At 44.1% G+C, this 18,364-nt stretch overlaps 1 protein-coding gene across 1 annotated transcript in view; it reads right to left on the reverse strand.

Annotated features, from left to right (window-relative positions):
- Csgalnact1 (chondroitin sulfate N-acetylgalactosaminyltransferase 1) overlaps positions 1-18,364 on the reverse strand; it is a 193,955-nt gene that overhangs the window by 93,896 nt on the left and 81,695 nt on the right. The window contains exon 3 of the mRNA XM_004630620.2: positions 9,453-10,363. Coding sequence (XP_004630677.1) covers positions 9,453-10,074 — 622 coding nt within the window. The 5' untranslated portion in view covers positions 10,075-10,363. The remainder of the gene's footprint in view (positions 1-9,452; positions 10,364-18,364) is intronic.

Here is an 18,364-nt window from a genome sequence, read left to right on the forward strand (position 1 = left end):
TAGAGTTTGAGCAGTTGAAATGACGTTTTTCACGATAACAATCTGTAGACATTTGCTAAGGTTTGAATTTCCCTCAACACTCATATTGAAATTTAATTGCCATTGTAACAGAATTAAGGAATGGGACCTTAGAGGTGATTAAATCAGGAGTGAGTTGACAGATTCTTGTGGGGGTGGGTTTCTGATACAAAGGCCGAATAGTTCTGCCCAATTTTCTCTCTATCCAAACTGTCTGAAGTAAGTTCGTACAATTTTCCAGAGTGAGACGTCTCTCAACCTTATGAATGTTACCTAGCATCTTTGAATTTCAAATTACATGCTGACAAAATGGACATAACATGAATATCCATCTCACTGGTAAAGAAGAGATTAAATAAGAGTATGCTTGTAAAATGTTAGAAATCCTGCCTTGTGCACAGACACACAATCAGCTAGAATAAATTACAGCAATCGCCATCTCTGACCACTGCAATCTCCAAGCTGCAGCAGCGGTTTGAGAACCAGGTACCCACAGGAAGTGTAGTAAGATTATTGTTTGGAGCAAAGGTGACAAAACTGCAGTACACCTTCTAAAGCCATTGTCTCTTCTCTCTACTGCTTCTTCCTGTCCTTTCAAGCTTGGAGGTAGGACTATGAGGCCAGAGCAAAATGAAAATGTAGAACCCCTTATAAAAATTACCAGACATTTAAAAGTATTCTGCAGTAGCAGCATCTATCTTGGCAAGGGTTCTCCAGGTTGCAGAGCCTGATAGGAGGCCTGGGGGTCAGGTTCCTGCCTATGCTGGTAGAAATCCAAGGCTAGGATTCTTTCTCACCACCACCACAGGAAGAATTCACTCTGCAAAGTGCAGCGTTAAGCTGCTTATTTGCATGCAAGTCTCTGATCTCTAGACTTAGAAGCATGTCTCCCTTCCTGTAGGAACGTAAGTCATAAATAGACAGAAGTGGAGAAGTGGGAGTGGGATAGAGGAGACAGGGGAGGTACTGAAAGCCTAGTGCCACACACGCTTGCTCAGAACCCTGTGGCAAGCTAACATGGTCCTTCCAGGAGGACCACCTGCTGTCCTGAAATCTCCCACCCATACTTCCCAGGAGACAAAAGTGAAGGATTCTGAAACCTAACCTGGACTTGACATCTTTTGCTGCCATGCCTGCCTGGGAGTCTCCCTGCACTGCACCTCAAACATAGGGACACACTTCATACAAAGACCCCAGCTGTCTTCAATGTCCAGAATGTCTTGGGTCATCTGTCACACCATTTCTACCCTGTGTCACCCAGTGACTGGCAAAGAGATGCACCACTGCATGCACAGAGAGAAAAGGACCCTCACCCTGTCCACTGCTGTCCCTGCCACATAACTCCTCAGTGGGTTACTCGAGTCCAATCCTGGACTTGTCCAGAGAACCTTGAGCTAAGTGCTTGTCCCTTAAAGGTTACTTGGCAGCAGACAAACAATGGAAGTCCCAAACTTAGCATTTCCAAGAGGTTTTAGTTGCAGAGTACAAGAAGCTAGGGCCATTTATGCAACCTACTACAAATTTTTATGCCAATCTCCATAGGCACTTGTTTTAAAACATACTTCAGGGTATCTTCAGACTTTTGTGGAGCTACAACAAAAGATCCCAAACTTTGTAATTTGTAAAGGACAGAAATCTATTTGTTCATTATGTGGAGAATGGGAAGTTCAAGACCAAGGTCCTTCTAGGTTTGGGCATGTGTTGAGTCCTGAATTCTCAGAGGGCATGAGTGTTGTGCCCTCACACAACAGAAGGCAGAAGGACAAGCTAGTGAAGGCCCCACAAAGCCTCCTTTACAAGGGCCTTAATCCTGCTCATGAGGGAGGAGTCCTTGTGGCCTAATCACTTCTTAATGGTCCCACCCCTTGCCATGGTCACACTGCTAGCACCAGAAGTCTGCAGGGAGAAAACTGCAGTGGCATCCTCAAAACCTTCACTTTCTTACAGACCATAGTGTGACTCCATCTCATCCCAAAACGGAGTTGTTGGGCATCTGACCCCTTTTGGCACACTGCTTATCCTTCAGCAGGTGGAGGAAGTTGAGCTGCACGACTGGTGGCAGAGCAATCCCACAGAGACAGCAGCCGCAAGTGGGTCACAGAGGGCTTCTGCAGTCAAATGTTTAGACTACAAGAGAGGAATGACTCTGAAAACTAAATAGTTTCATGGAATGATGTCAAACTTACGTACAAACATTCTACTGAAAACATGAACTCAGAGCCAAACAGCGTGCCTCTCAGATTTTAATTCTCAAGTTTTTTTCCTATACTGATAAAATAACTAGACCATAAACTCAAGAAAAGAATTTTCTGTTTACTCAAGGAGAGAAATAGCACAGCATCCTGAGGTAGAGGATCTGACTCTGTTCTCCTCTCCATTCTTTCTCGAGATATTATTAAAAATGAGTGCTATTATGGAAGCATCCAACACAAAGATCAGAGCCAGTAGAACATCTAGGAAGAGGGGAAAGGAAGCAAATAGTGTTCCCCTGTGTTTCAGACTAGGCAATTAAATCATGTAGATAATAAATTATGAGTCATAAGTGTGACATTCTCTAGAAGATGCACTGATTGTAAAGTCACTGAAGCCAGACTAAATCTTCTGAGTAACCTGTCTGGAGTCAGGGTTGTCCCAGGTTACCTAGTAGGGTAGGAGCAGAGGATCCTCAGAGCCAGTGACCTGGCAAAATTGCAAAATAAAGAGGTCAGAGTGTTTGCAGATAAAATGGGCTCAGGGATTGGAGCTGGCAGGCACTATGGAGGCCGTGCCCATCAAGTCTTGTTGAAAGGGAAGAATCTATGTCTCGCAGGCTTAGTTTTTGGTCAGAATCACATAGTGCCTCTTGCACATATCATACTCATCACAGATACCTTTAATCATCATGTGGAAGCATCCCATCTGGGAGGATCCAAAGGGCTTTCATTCTTCTTTCTGTTCCTTTCATTTTCTGTGTATGATGCTGGAGATTGAACCCAAAGCCTCGTGTATGCTAAGCAAGTACCCTACCATGGAGTCACACACCCAGCTTTATTGTTATTTCTTTAAACACAAAGAATACTTGTTTTGAACATACTGGTGCAGGGCTTAGCAAATTTGACCAGTTCACTTTGAGTAATCTGAGAAAGCAGAATACTATCACTTCTAACCCCAAATTTTCTGATGGACTTGCTACATTGTTCTGCCCTTTGGATTACTGACTATCTTTATACAAAACTTTTCTAAGGGTATGTTTGAAAATATAAATAAGTTAAAGATATAATTCATCTTTATCAGGTCCTTATCATTTTCTCTAACTTAGTATAGATGATAAGCTTCAAATTAGATCTTTTCCATTTCCTTCTTTCTCCTTAATTAATTATAGCTAAAACTGTAAGCCTAGGCAGAAAAGGTCCTCAAGAGTAGTTCAGTCCAGTCACCTCTCTGACACAAGCCTTATAACTTTCTGAAGGTCCTCCACGAGATGACACAATTGTAGCAGGCACAGGAATACCACTTTGGTCTGAAACATAACTGTTAGGGGCCAGGGATAAAGCTTAGGGCTATAGTGCCTGCCTGGCCAGCACAAGGTCCTGAGTTTGATTCCCAGTCCAAAATAAATAAATAAAGCAAAACCTCAAATGTTCTCCTTATATCAAATTAATTTTATTTTCCTGAAGTTTCCACTGACTACTAGACTCTTTTAAGTACAGTGGACCCTCAAGTTAATGACCAGCCTCACGTATGGACAGCTCACATTATAATCAGAATTTTAGGTTTAACTTACAACTAAAGCCTTGAGTTAAAACCTGAAATCTGGCCGCTTGTGTGGTTGTAAAAAAAAAGATTCTTAATGCCAGAAACATGTATGCAAGCATATGTAAGAGTCAGTCTGAGCCCAAAATGTGTGTTTATAGATGTGATTTCAGTCAGCGCTTTATATAATTGGTACGACTACTGCTACTGAAATGGCCCCAACCCAACAGCTAGAAAAGAAGTTAAGGAAAGAAGGGAAGGAGGGAGGGGAAGGAAAGCAATCATAATTGAAATAAAGAAGGAAATTATGGAGAAATAATGAGAGTGGAGTTCCTGTAACAGATCTTGCTAAGATGTATAAGACATCAATATCTACCATCTTGGCAATCTTACAGAGAAAAGACTTGTATAAGGAAGCTAGTGTTGCTAAAGGTGTTACTCAAATTAATAAGTCATGACTTACAGTATTAGATGCAATACGAAGTCTGTTACTAGTGTGGATAAATGAAAGGCACATGGCCGGTGATAGCCTGAGTCTATAACTTGTGTGAAAGCTAGGGATATAAATGAAGAACTTATAAAAGACAACCCACCCACAAGTGATAATGGTGCAACATTTTATGCCAGTCAGGGGTAGTTTCACTATTTTAAAGCAAGAACTTGGGCTTATAGCATAACTAGGCATCGTGAAGCAGCCAGTGCTGATAAAACAGCTCCCGGAAATTATACACACCACCTTTGAATGATGACATAAAGAAACAGCTTTTGTTCTCTTCAAATTTTCAACCATAACAAACTGGATTTTTATGGAGGAAAACATCCATTACCCAGAAAGAGAAGAAAATGCCAGGCCACAAGCCTCTGAGAGACAGGCTGGCCTTATTGCTATGTGCCAATGCGAGTGGTAACCTCAAGATAAAGCTTCTCTTGGTTTATCACTCCAAGACTCCTAAAGTGTCCAGAAAACATAAAGTCATGAAGAATAGGCTAGGAATCATGTGGAGATTACAGAAAAATCCTAAGTAACAAGAGTATTTTTTTGAGTGAATCAGGGAAACTTTTGTCCTACTGTTAAGAAATATCTAGAGGACAAAGGTTTGCTACTCAAGGCTTGCCTCATTATGGATAATGCTCTGGCTCACCCATAAGATTTGGAAGAAGAACTAGCTGAAGAATTCCCATAGCTCTCAGTTCAGTTCCTCCCATCTACTACAACTTCTCTACTGCAGCCTATGGACCAGTAAGTTACAGCTAACTTTAAGAAGCTATACACTATAAGCTATATCCCAGACCCTGAAATGGAAACAACATTACAACATCCTTTCCTGTATGCAATTAATTGAGAAATCCTGGGCCAATGACTCTAAGGACAATGAGATCTGCCTGGAAAAACTACACTTATATAGAAGAAAGACATGAAAGTTGTATAGAGGAGTCTGAACATTCAACTGACCCTATGGCTGATGACCTTATCACTATGGTAGAATTCATAGGCTTACAGGTAGTTAGTAGTGATACTGAGGAACTGGTATAGAAATTAATTCTCAGAGTTATTATCTGAAGAGGAACTTCAGCAACTCCTAGTTGAAGAGTAATGGGGAAAGGCAGTTGAGCAGCTTTCCAAAGAAGAGGAGGAGCACCAACAATCAATTCAGCTACATTCTTCTTCTGAAACAAAGAAAATCCTGAAAGAATGGACAGAGTTGCAACACTAGCGGAGAAGACCAGACAGAGAAAAAGACAATCACTGTGTGCACTTAATGACGATGTCATGTAATATTACAGAACACTGTTAAAGATGGGAACAGACAACCTTAGTTCAGTTTTTAGTTCTGAAAAGATTGAGACCTAGTGAGCCATAAGAAGGTCCTAGTGGGCTACAGACTCTCCTGAGGAGAGAAAAGACACCAGAGAGAGAGAGAGAGCCAGGTTCCTGATGTTCTTATGGAAGAGGATGCTCCTTCCAAACATTAACCACCTTCCATTTCCTCCTCTCTTTCTGCAATGGCGAGTATAGTACAAAATTGTTGTTTCTGGTAAACTAGTCACATTTTATAACTTTTTGGTAAATACAATAGGAAAATAGTTGTGTTTCTGGGAAATTACTCACATTATACAACCTTTTTTTTTTAATCATGAAAGGTTAGTTAAGGGGTGCTTTGGAAGGTTCAGAATGCATTATGGGTCTTTCCATTATTCTTTATGGGAAAAATAGTCCTGAGTTACAGTCGGTGTTTGTGAATGAATTGAGTTTGTAAGTCAAGGTCCCACTGTACCCTGCTTCCTGTGAATACAGAAGATTCCCTCTGTAGTCCTTCACTGTGTATAAGAACTTAAAAACAGACAGGCATTCCAAGCATGACCCTTCTATTACACATTGCTATCTTCAGTGCAATTGATTGCCTGTCATTCTGGTCTTCTAAATACATACTTCTTGTCATGACATACCAGTTATTACCATACTGTCTCACAAGTAAAAGGTTTTTGTTTTTGTTTTTCTTTTTTTAAATGGGTAATAAATAAAAAAAAAAAGACACAAGAAAAAGAAAAAAAATGTCACAGGACTGTCCTGCTACAATGCTATATATGGTTAGATTTCTTTCTGTGTAAAAATATGTGTTTATTCCTATTTTCTTAATTTTTTTTCTTCACATTCTGTAAGGACTTAAATTTCAACACATCAATACTTGATAGAAGATACCTATTCCACGTTATGCCTAAGATGTTCGATATTTAGACAGATAGTTAGGGTAAACCGAACTGCATACGTTGCAGGGTAGTATTAAGCTTTTCTTCTGGAGGGTTAACAACCTAGGTTTGCAGATCAAAACTTGGAGAAAAATAAGGGCTGCAAGGTCAGCCAACATTTAGGCCTAGCCTTTCATGGTCAGTGAAGACTGAGGACACAAGAGAACCCGTACTGTAACATCATGTAACTCAGTTGTGCCCCAAATTTTCTGATCAAGGAGATTATGGAGCCATAGAGGAATGTGATTGATGATGTATAGTGTGCCTAAGGAGAGTCACATGGAGAGAAAACTTTCTCTCAGGCTTTCACAGAGAGCAAATTGGTCAAGCATTGGCCGTGACTCACCCACATGGCTGATACTGACAAAGGATCTACAAAATGCAGTGCAGAGTTACAGGATAAATCCTATGGGAACTTGACTGACCATATCAGATACAAAAGTTACATTTCTTGGGGCTGGAGAGATGGCTCAGTGGTCTAAAGCACCTACTTGGAACAAGCTTGGCAAAGCACAGGGACCACGGTTCAATCCCCCAGCACCACATGCCAGCCAGCCGCGCCCCCTGGTGGGCTGAGCTGGCAACACACACACACACACACACACACACACACACACACACACACTAAATAAATGTTAAAATAAATAATAAAAAAAATAAAAAAAAAGTTACATTTCTTGTTATATGGGTCTTGCTTTATCTTGGTCTTAACCATCAGGTAGAAAAGTATAAAAATGAGGTATATAAAGTAAAGCCATATTTATATGCTGAGCTGTAAAAGGCTCTAGTCAACAATTTCTGCAGACAATTCCCTACTATTGTGGACTGTTGGACTGTGTTGGATAGTTATGCTGAATTCAAGCACCTACAATATTTAGATGCCAATAGAATACCCATCTCTGATAGGACTGAACTGGAGAGGGGGGATCCAGAGGAAGGACCGTTTTGTATTTGTATATACAGAATAGTTAGGATAAATGTACGGCTGCTTTTGCTTTGTTCAGTGAGAGGAAGGATTTGAGTAGTAGTGTTTGGACAGGATGTCCTGGCTGCTTCTTGTGCTGTGGATGACTGCTGAGAAGATAACAATGTGCAATGTGTTAATTATTCAAAATGTCCTATTAATCAGCTTGGAAAGTGTCTCATTGATATTTGTTACTCAATGAAATAGAAAACCTTAAAAATCAAATAACCTATGCTGCTTATAATTATCAAATCTTCAAAATATATATGGACCAGATAGTAATATTTTGTATTTATTTATCATATGAAAACAAATGACTAGACTTTCATGAATTTGGAATATAAATGTGGATTAAACTACTTCCAGTATCAGCTGTGAAAGCAAGATCGGGCAGCTTTGATGGCGGCATCCCTAAGAGAACACCAGATCTCAGAGCAAAGAGACTCGGTGACAAAAGGCTGGTATCCGTGCTGCTGGAGAAAGACAGGCCTTACCTACCCTATATGCAGAAAAGCACAGGAGAGATTTCACAAGTGAAAGCAGACTGAAAATCACCGGGGCTAACACTGCAAACTGTAGGCATTGATTTGTAATTAAGCTCTTTTGAAATTCCTTTGCATGTGGGCAGCTCTGTACTCCAGGGAGCGAGGCAATCATAATTTTTCTAAAATGATGCTTAATGGTTTTTCTTGGGGACCAGCTAGTAACATAACACATGTGCAAATGCTCCATGAACTGCAAAGCACTATAAAAAGTGCTTCTGCCTCTTCATTGTATTTTGAACTCATTCCGTGTGCTCACCACGTGATTGTTATTACACTGGTCAGCAGCTGAAAGGTCTGGATATTTCATATGGTTCATAAATAAGTAAAACCCTCACACCTAAAGCTTAATCTTGCAAAGGATTTCTTTACCCAAGTCTAAGTATATTATAAAATGATGCTGCATTAAAACTGCACGAACTTATGGTTCACATATAAAGTAGGCAAAGTCTTAAGGCAGGAAAATGCCCAAAGAGAACAGGCATAAATAGCAGCAGCAGAGCTTTCGCTCTTCCTAATGAGTCTCTGGCTTGCCTGTGGGCTCAAAGCTGGTTTCCTAACAGGAGAGGGAATTGGGCCGGCTCGCACCTTGAAAGGAGGTTTTATCCAGAAATGGGGGGAGAGAACCAGAGGCTCCTGAAGGCATCGCTTCTTCATGGGCTGATTTTTGAAGCAACAGTAATGTGCTAACTAATAAAAAGACACTAAGAAAGCCTTCCAAGAAACGACACAGCTATTAAACTCTAAAAGGAGACACAAACACAAATTAATAGGAGGATGCCTTGTGCCCAGGCAAAAAGCCAGCCCGTGTGTCTCAGTGTTGTGTGCTGTCCTTTTGTGCCGTGCCCCGTGATAGTCAGGACAGGTGTTCTGGGATCAGCCTTGTGGGGCTTGAATCTTGGCTCTACTGCTTGCTACACATGTGAGTACCTTCAGGTATTTATTAAATCTGTATCACCCTTCCTTCAGCTCCTCTGACATCCTTCTGAGGAAAGACAATCAGTAAGTATAAAGTTGCTCCCGCAGGGCCCTGTACACACAGCACCCTACTCCTTGCTTCTTTCTGGTCCTGAGACTGAGGCCCAAGTTCTAGAAGCACCTGTGAGAAGGGGAACAATGAAAACTGCCTCTTGTAGTCTCCTTGGGTTTCCAAGTTTGAGGGTTATGTTTTGTTTAATTCTTTAAAAATGAAGCAAGTGGGGCTACCTCCTGCCAAAGAGCAGTAGAATCCTGTCCTCAAAGACTGTGGTTTCCACAAGAAAGTAAGAGGAAACAGATGTTCCTGAAACATAAAAGTCCATGCCTTGGGCATGGCTTACATAAAAGGTCACCGAGACCTGTCAGAGCCATCCGATTGTTGCATATAGCTGAAACCCACCTGAGCACTGAGGGCACCTGGGTGGCATATCTCTGACTCCCCCACCCCTCCAGCCCCCACAGGTGCCAACCTTCTATGAAGTCCGAGGCCGTGTAGGGACGCTGGTTTGGGCTGCCCTCTGAGGGGTTGTTCAAGCTCTCCAAAGCCAACTCGATGGCTTCCACCAACTCGTCACGCTTGTCTTTTCTCACCGGCTTCTCCTCAGGGTGACGCGTCAGGCCGGTCTCCAGATGGTACACTTTCTGCAGGGTGAAGCTGTCGAAGGGCACCGCGGCGTACTCGGTGGCCAGCTTGACCCCTGTGTGCACCTCCGCCTTGTCCACCTGGGCGCGCAGGAAAGCCAGCAGATCGGCCTGCGCCTGGGCCTTGGGCGCGGGGCCCCGGCCTGCCACCTCACTGGCCTGGTCCTGAGCGCCCCGCAGCTGCTCGCTACGCCCCTGCAGCTCCTCCTTGAGCTGCGCAATCTGCCGCTTGAGACTGCTGACATAGTTGCGGTGCTGCTCCTCACGCTCCTGGAGCGCGGCCTGGTAGCCCTCTTTCCCGGTGGGGCCATTGGCCCTGGGCAGTCCCAGCTGCTCCTCGTCGCCTTTGGGGGTGCAGGCCAGCATGTAGAGGACGGAGACGGCACAGCAGAGCAGCACAAGCAGGACCACCACCCGGGAAATCCACCCCAGCAGCCCGCGGCGGACCATCGTCACTCAGGGCAAGGCCATCATCGTCACTCAGGGCAAGGGCATCCGGCACGCCGCATCCCAGAGCCCAGGCCCCGAGGAAGGGCTTCCTGGACTAGACTGCAGGAAGCGTGCGTCGCGGGCCCCCTGCGCTGTGCTTGTCCATTTGCCCCTTGGAGCCCACCACAGTGGGAGACAGTGTTCCTACAGGAGGATCTTCCAGGTAGAAGCAGAGGGTTAGACAGAACCTCCAAGTTCTCCCATGCATTCCCATCATAGCCTTCCCAGCGAGCCGCAGACAAAGGGTGACCTGGGAAGACACAAAGGATCGGAACACTTAAGATAACACCTTCTTTTACTAGGGCAAGACACAGATTCTTGACATCTCTGCAGCTACAGAAAGTGCTTGGGTAAGATGACTAAACATTGGTAAATGTAAATCAGAACACAAACATACATCTGCTGCACCAGGCCTGTTCAGAACAGAGGGCACAGAAGATGCGAGGGAAACAGTGCCAAGTGTGAACAGTAATCCACCCTGGTGGAAGGAAGGATTGTGATTTTCTGTTTCCCCTTGTTTTTGTTTTTTTAATCTTGTAAATTCTCTACAGTGGCATATATATTTTTTAATCTATTTAGTACAGGGTTTACAGGGTCTCACTATGTAGATCAGATTTGTAGTGATCTTCCTATTTTCAGTGGCATACATTTTAATGATTTATTTTATTTTATTTTTGCTCAAAACTTTTATTCTAGGATGTTTCTATGACCCTTGGAAACTTCAGGGTTTCATTTTATGGTCTCAAGAAGGTCATTTTCCTTCATGTAAGTATTTAGTCAGAACTAGTAGGTAGGATTGACGTTCTTCAGTTGTCCTTGTCACACACAGTGAGAACATGGTATGTGGATATTCTAATTGGTGGCTGAGGCAGGACCAAGGGAAATGTGGAGGGATGAGCAGCCCTGTTCAGTGTGTGCACTGGTGAAATCCTAGCACATCCCTTCCCCTGTGAAATGCAGTATGCCAGCCCCAAATGGGCTCACATCATGTGCTCCCCACTCAGGCCAGCCTCATCTGTAGAAACCAGGGCCAAGTTCTATTGATGTCCACAAGATAATAAACAGGATTACAGGCAAATCATGAACAGAACTTGGGACAGAGAGAAAGGGACTCCAGCTGGAGAGGGCCTGGGCTTCCCAAGGCTGCCACCCCAAGATTATCTCTGGAAGGAGCACCAATTCTGAAGATGAAACAGGGGAATCACCGTTCTCAGTCAGGGTCAGAATCCGGGTCTGAGGAGATCTGCCCCTCCATGCTCTCACGCATGGCATTTTAATGATTTAAAATGGAAAAGTAACTCTGAAGGAGAGCACGAGTTCAGACCATGGCTGAGTGACGTTAACAAAATCCTCTCTCAACATAAAAGATTTTAAGATGTAGCTTAGTGTGAAGATCATGCTACCAAGCATTAATCTCTGCTACCAAGGGGCACAGGTGTGGGGCACAGCTGCAATGCCATTGAAATCGCAGGCAGGGCGCTGTCATCCAGGCAGGGGGTCGGGTGCAGCCAGGCCCCTGTGCTGACAGCAATCAGAGCCGACTCCAGCCTCCTGACGCCCACATGGGGGAGCACCCTGAGATCCAAAGCTGTCAGCAGCAAATCCGAAGGATAATGCAATCAGAAAGGACCAGGGACAGCTCTTCCCTGTGGGCAGATGGCAAGGTGAGTTCACGGTGCAAAGGGATGGGGCTGGAGGACGCAGAGAGGGCCTCAAACCCTCGGCTGTCTCTCTGCTAGCTGCTGCGAGGAACTCTGCGTCATGATGGCTCCGTAGTAATTCTCCAGCACGCCACACGCTCTGCACCCAACTCCACGTCCCGGTGACACGAAGAGCCACCAGGACTGAGCCACCAGGACTGGCCAGCTCCATCTCTCTGCAGGGACTTTCCATCCCACCTCTGCCACAGACAATTGCTCCAATATTACTCTTTGTGGTGTATTCTCTGCTTCTAAGCCCTCCTTTTACATCCCCCATTCATCCCAGCCAGAAGTGAATACAAATTAAATAAAACCTTTATCTAATAACAATCCCGTAATTCCCTTCTCAACGCCCCTTTCTGTATCGCTTTTCTTACAAACAAGCTCCTGAGGGACACATGCTGTGTCATTTATTGAAAATTTTACATTTTTAATAAGTCCCATGATGACTGCATTATAGAGACAGCCTTCACCCATCCCAGGTTCTGAGCACATCCTAAGTCTACTTTCTGGGGTTCTGTCCCAGCTCGGAAAAAGGAGCCCAGTCTGCTTAGCACCTCCAGGACCCCTGGAGGAGGGAGAGACAGGTGCCACTGTCATTCTTCCTATGCTGATGACATGGTGATGACCCCAGGTTCTGTGACTTCATCTTCATGTCAACTGCTACAAATTCGGTCCATCTGCAGGAGTGCCACTGTCACCCAGGACAGGCTCTGCTAAGCCACACTATTCTACCACCAAATCAGCAGATTTCTCCACCTTCCTTAAAACTTCAACACCTAAACATTTTCTTTCTAATATTTTATCTAGCATTTCTCTTGGCCTGAGGAGTCTCACTGCTATAATTTAGAACAATACACAGTTATTAGTGCTGAGTTTAAAGTGCATGTTTAGCCCTGGAAGCCTTTTCTGACTGATGAAAATCTTGGGATTTGTGTAATTACTATAATTCTGTGATTAAGACATCTCAGCTCTGGTGTTCAGGCACCTTGCTGCTTTTAATGAAATCTCTCAAATGAACTCATTATATGCAAGTATTAAATTACCAGTGAAGACATGTTATCAAGTTATTCTACCATTTGAAAAGCTTTTGCTTTAAATAGGTTATCATTGAAGATAAAACAAGTAAATAAAAAAGCAAAAATAGACATTCAACAAAATTCATTATGCTGTGGAAACTTAAAGTGTGTAATCTTTCAAACATTTTTATTGGAATAATTGTTATATTTCTGTAAGAGATTAAAATCATGTTGGTTAACAAAAGCCGTGATATTAAAGCTATGGTTAAAGAAATTTAAAGCTGTGGAATATGTGGGGGTTTTTTTCCTAGAAGTGTCTTCTTTCAAACTCTAGTTTCACTTTTGACATTCACTGGTATAAAAATTTAAGGTTACTTGCTATTCCAGCATTTAGAGAAAAGAAGTGAAATCTGAGATATTTAGGAAGATAGACCTTTAAAAAAAATAACAAAAAGCCATAAAGCTGCTATCAACGAAGCAGTGATGATTTTCCTTTTCCTTTTGAACATCTGGAGCAGATAACACACACCAGAAGCAAGCTCTGTGTCCATTAACCGGCGAAATATGCCTCAATCATTCCAGCAATCTAATCCGTAATCAAACGTAGTTACTAGCTCTACTGGAGATGGCAGAGGTTACGTTAAGGCCCACTCGTATCTGCTTGCTGAAATCAGAGAGGCTAATTCTTTCTAGTCTCGCTTGTGTGGAGACCTCCGGTTTCTTATTTGGCATCACAGAATGTTATGCTTGGGAGTGGGTGTCGTTCTACTAGCTCTGCCACCTGCAGAGAAGTCACTTCGATGGGGCATAACCGGACCCTTGGGCAGCTGCGCCCCATGTAATCTAGACTTTCTGTTCAGGCAGAGAGGTTGGGAGAATTAGAGTTAACATTTATAAAGTGTTTACTGACTTTCAGATGGAGAACACCATGTAATTACTAGGCACCACTACGAGTTAGGGATGACAGTAAAAATACAGCTTCATGTGTTCGCACCAGCATTGTGTGACTATTTTAAAACTTAGAAAAGGCACTTAGACTTTTAGACTAGCTCAGTCTCTTAGGGTAGCTGGAGGACAGGGAAGAAGAGGAGTGTAAGAGGAGGTCCCTGTTAACAAGCAAACTGGGAGAAGAGAGATGTGCAAGCCTTTGATTTTTAATTGCACAAAATCCTTGTTCTCATCAATTTTCTTGCCACTTACTTTTGTTTGTTTTTTGGTTTTGTTTTTTGAGACAGTTTCTTACCCTATAGTCCAGGCTGGGTTTGAACTTGCTATGTAGCTCAGGCTGGCCTCAAACTCACAGTGATCCTCCTGACTCAGCCTCTGGACAGCTGCGATTACAGGTATGCACCACCATGCCCAGCTACATATTTCAATGTCTATCCTTACTGACTGCTTTGCCCAGTACTCTCCTATCCCTGGACAAACCCCAAGGATGGTTCTGCGAGGTGGCAGATCTGGAGCACTGGATTTACTGATGACATGGAAGGGGGCATGCAACAAAACAGCTTTACTGCCATTCTTACCAGCTCTAGGGGAGATGTCTCCACGTCCACTGTGAAGCAGTGCTTGCTAATGCTCTTCTAGTCCGAGCTCACTAAAGTAGGCCCACGAGCTCACACTGGAAGAGCATTCTCAGTGTGGACCGTGTTCCAGCATCCTCGTGTCAGGGAAGCCCAGGAGCATCGTGATTGGTATTATAAATAGGGGCTTCCTAAAGGAGTCATAGCCTTTCCTGAGCTCTTAAGGCAGGAATCTGAGGAGCATGCAAGTTTATGCCAAGCAGTGGAATGGGTTTCTCAAGACTCCAAGTGGAAGTAGGATTAAAAACCCTGACACCCCATCCAGGCCAGGAAACATCTTCAAAGTGCCCAGACCTTTGGAAATAGGTCAACAGGAGGTCAGGATCACCGTCCCTTCTATTTAGGATTCTGTCTTTATTCAAACATACAACAAACAGTCATTAAACACTTGCTGCATTCACAAGAAGTTTCGAGAAGAAGGAAAGGGAAATAGAGTATGAATTCCAGCATCAGTCTTATAGATGAACTCAGGTATTCCCAAAGGACTATCATTTGAACCCCAAGCAAAGACAGTAAAATTCATATAAGGTGTTGAAAGATTAATATAAAGTACCTGATAGACACAAAGTGTTAATACTGTGTGCCCACCACTGGGTGGGGGATGGGAGAGGTGGAAGAGGGATTAAGAAGAAAAGCTCAAATAAATAAAAGTTAAAAGTTAAAAACTTTAAGATAAGTGTCACAAATCATACATATTTGTTAATACATGCAACTCACCACAGTTACGGTAGAAGCTGAAATTAACCAGGTCTAAGTCTGGCCTAGGGGCTACAACTCATCCCCTGTGTGGTCAGTGGCCAACAGAATTTCTATTAGCACGACAGAAGTTGCTATTAGGGTGGCTGTAAGCATTTCACCCCACAGAGCTCGGTGGATATTTTGGTCATAAGAGTTGCATACTATGATAGCCAGCCAGGATATTGGTGAGGAGCTCATAAATCATGACAGACTCTGTGAGAAGCCCTTCTTGGTGTCACGCTGTCAGGGTCAGCGGCAGGCAGAGGCGACGGTGGATTCATGGTGAGCCCATTTCAGGCAGCTCTGCATACTACAAGGGCAGGAAACTATCCAAGGAGTGGCAATAAATTCTACAAGACTTAGTCACCCTGTATGTGGGCACAGCCAAGCAGGCGGGGGGAGGACAGAAGCGAGCAGTGTACCCTGGATCAGGAAGTGGTAGACCGAAGCCCTAACACCACTATGTGAGTTGGCCCTGCCTTGGCACATACAGGCAGCTCTTTGATAGCAAGGAAGCAAAGGAAACCTCTGTGGAAGGATTAGCTGTACCTACAGAACACACTTCATGGATAGACACACCATCCTCTGTGTCGGGGCGGGTGGGTAGAAATGGTACATGCAAGGGTTCCTTCACAGAGGGTTTTCAAATGTGCTCCAAAATGGATAGCACATTAACACTGTGAGCATTATAGGAACATATGGCTTCATTTAGAATTCCCTCCACCTCAGTTGAATTCCTTTATTCAGGGGGTGGCAGCCAGCTCCCAGGATGCCCTCAGTGATCCTATCTCCTGCTTTTCATATGTATGTTCACACCACATGTACCAGGGACTTGTAGGTGACCAACAACATATGCCTCTCTGTCCTGTGTAAGATTACATGAGAACAGGCTAGAGAGATAGTTCATGGTACGACACTTTCCTGGCAAGTGCCAGGTCCTAAATTCGATTCTCAGTACCAAGAAAGAGAAGCGATTCCATGACAATGGACTGAAGCTTGTGCCCTGGATTGGTGCCCACCCCTTCCCAGCAAGATGCTGCATTGTCAGTAGTTCCATGGAGAGGCCCATGTCGAGAGGAACTGAAGGCAGCGGGCAACTGAGGCAGGCTTGCCAAATACCACCAGAGCAAGCTTGGAAGTGGACTCTGCAGCCACAGAAGCCTGGAGATGACTGAGAACTAACTGACTACAATCTGTGAAAAATCCTGAGTGGGGACTACCAAGCTAAGCTACTTTTGGATTTTTTGCTCTGAACCCCAGGAGGCAATGTTTGTGGCTTTCAGCACTTGCATTATGGGTATCTGAGAAATAAAATAGGTAACTATATACACAGTTGTGGACTTCAGAGTCACACAGAATGTCACCTCCCAGGCAACACAGTACTTTCAATTTTATCCTTTGTTTTAATACACATTATCTGATATAATACAATTATTTTGTGACATCAGAAAAATGTTACTATACTCCTATCTCAACCTGGCGAACTGAGATTGAGAGAAGTTAAGGGACTTGCTTCCTGCCACAAGCACTGAAGGCTGCAGATTGAAACTCAAAGCTTCTTTGGCTCCAACCCAGCCTCCAAAGTCCTCCAAAATGCTCACGGGAGCAATGCTCATGGCTGCAAAAATGCTTTTGCTTCTGCTAATGTCAAGGACTTGAGAAAGCAAGTAAAATGTGACTAGGTTTCAGCAGAACCCTGAACAAAAGACGGGATCTAATAATGGAGCATGGCTTCAAATTCGCTATCTTGAGATGAGGGCACTAACTGAGAACTGTTGGACCACCCAGGGCCACCTCACTTCCAGCTGTCCCCATGGAGCTAAGAGATGCCCTGTCCCACTAAGCAGCCAGGTCAGACACACAGAGCCAAGCCTGAGCCTTCCCGCTCCACTGTCTCTTGCCTTGCACTTACCAGCAACTCAGTATGGTCCCATTTCGTAATATATCTCAGATCAGTTCTCACTCCTCCACCTCCACCACCACTCCGGTGTAGGCCCCCTTGTCTCTTGCCTAATCAAACACCAGCCACTGAGCATTAAAAGAGGAACGAGGCATATGGGACATAGGAAAGGAGAAAAACATGGTTCAGAAATGAATGGCAAATGCCTCAATTCCAGGAAGGTATTGCAAGATTCATCAGAATACAGACAAACCTTTACAAAGGCTGAAAGACCTTAAGATTCTTAGAACACACTGTTCAGACACACATGCCCCCACCCCACTACTGCCTTCTCTCAACGGAATTGAGAATATGCAACCGACCCTTCCAACTGCTATTCTGTGTCTCCTACACAAAGGTTAGGGCTGGGGAAGTTTCCAGGCAGTTGAAACGACCTGAGAATAAGCACAATAACTCATAACCTCACATCCCGTCCACTTCACTTCAGGGAAGGCTTCTCGGCTATCAGAGCTCTCTCCAGAACGCAGGTTTCTGTGTTCTTTGCAGTTGTTCGCATCCCTCCACCTGCCAAGTGCTTTACCTCAGGTGTGTTTCTGATACTGGCTGAAGAACTGCAGGGAGACAGGGAAGGAGACCAGTATCACTATGAATAAGCTAAGAGGTGCTTAAGACACATCACAGGGAGAGCTCGGGGCTTCTCTGGCTAAGTCAACAATCAAGCCAGAGCTTGTGGGCAGAGTTTCCCCTTGGCCCTACATTTTTCCCTGACATCCTCTGGCCTTGACACCAGAGGGCTTCGTGTGGTCCGGTGGCTGAGGTGGCTCACCCAGAGAAGGACATGCTCACACATGCACCACTGCCTTGTCATGCCTGACTGCTCCAAACTTACTGAATACAAACACTATATTTCAGGCAATAAATAACTCTTAAACAAGAACCGTAAGTGCAAACGTATTCTTTTTACAGAAAAAGTTTATAATGTTGTATTACATACTTAAAAAATAATACCTCTAAAATAATAAGTGCAAATTTTTTGGAATATTTTCTCATTCTGATGCACCATACTGGCCACTAGGGGACCCTGCTTTAGGCTCCCGGCCACTGCTCCCAGCCTGCACTGCAAGCTCCCACATGTTGCAGCACCTCCTGCAGCTGAACCCAGGAGGCTCTTCACTGCTTAGGGGACCACAGCCTCAGAGTCATCCCACTACTTCCATCCAGGGTCCCCAGCCATGGCCAGGTCTCTGCCAGTATCTCTCTCTTCTTTCTAACTAGGAGGATCCACACTCAGCTGCAGTGCACCCCCCAAGG

The sequence above is a fragment of the Octodon degus genome, unplaced genomic scaffold (assembly GCF_000260255.1).
Source record: "Octodon degus isolate 3935 unplaced genomic scaffold, OctDeg1.0 scaffold00036, whole genome shotgun sequence".
Taxonomy (NCBI): domain Eukaryota; kingdom Metazoa; phylum Chordata; class Mammalia; order Rodentia; family Octodontidae; genus Octodon; species Octodon degus.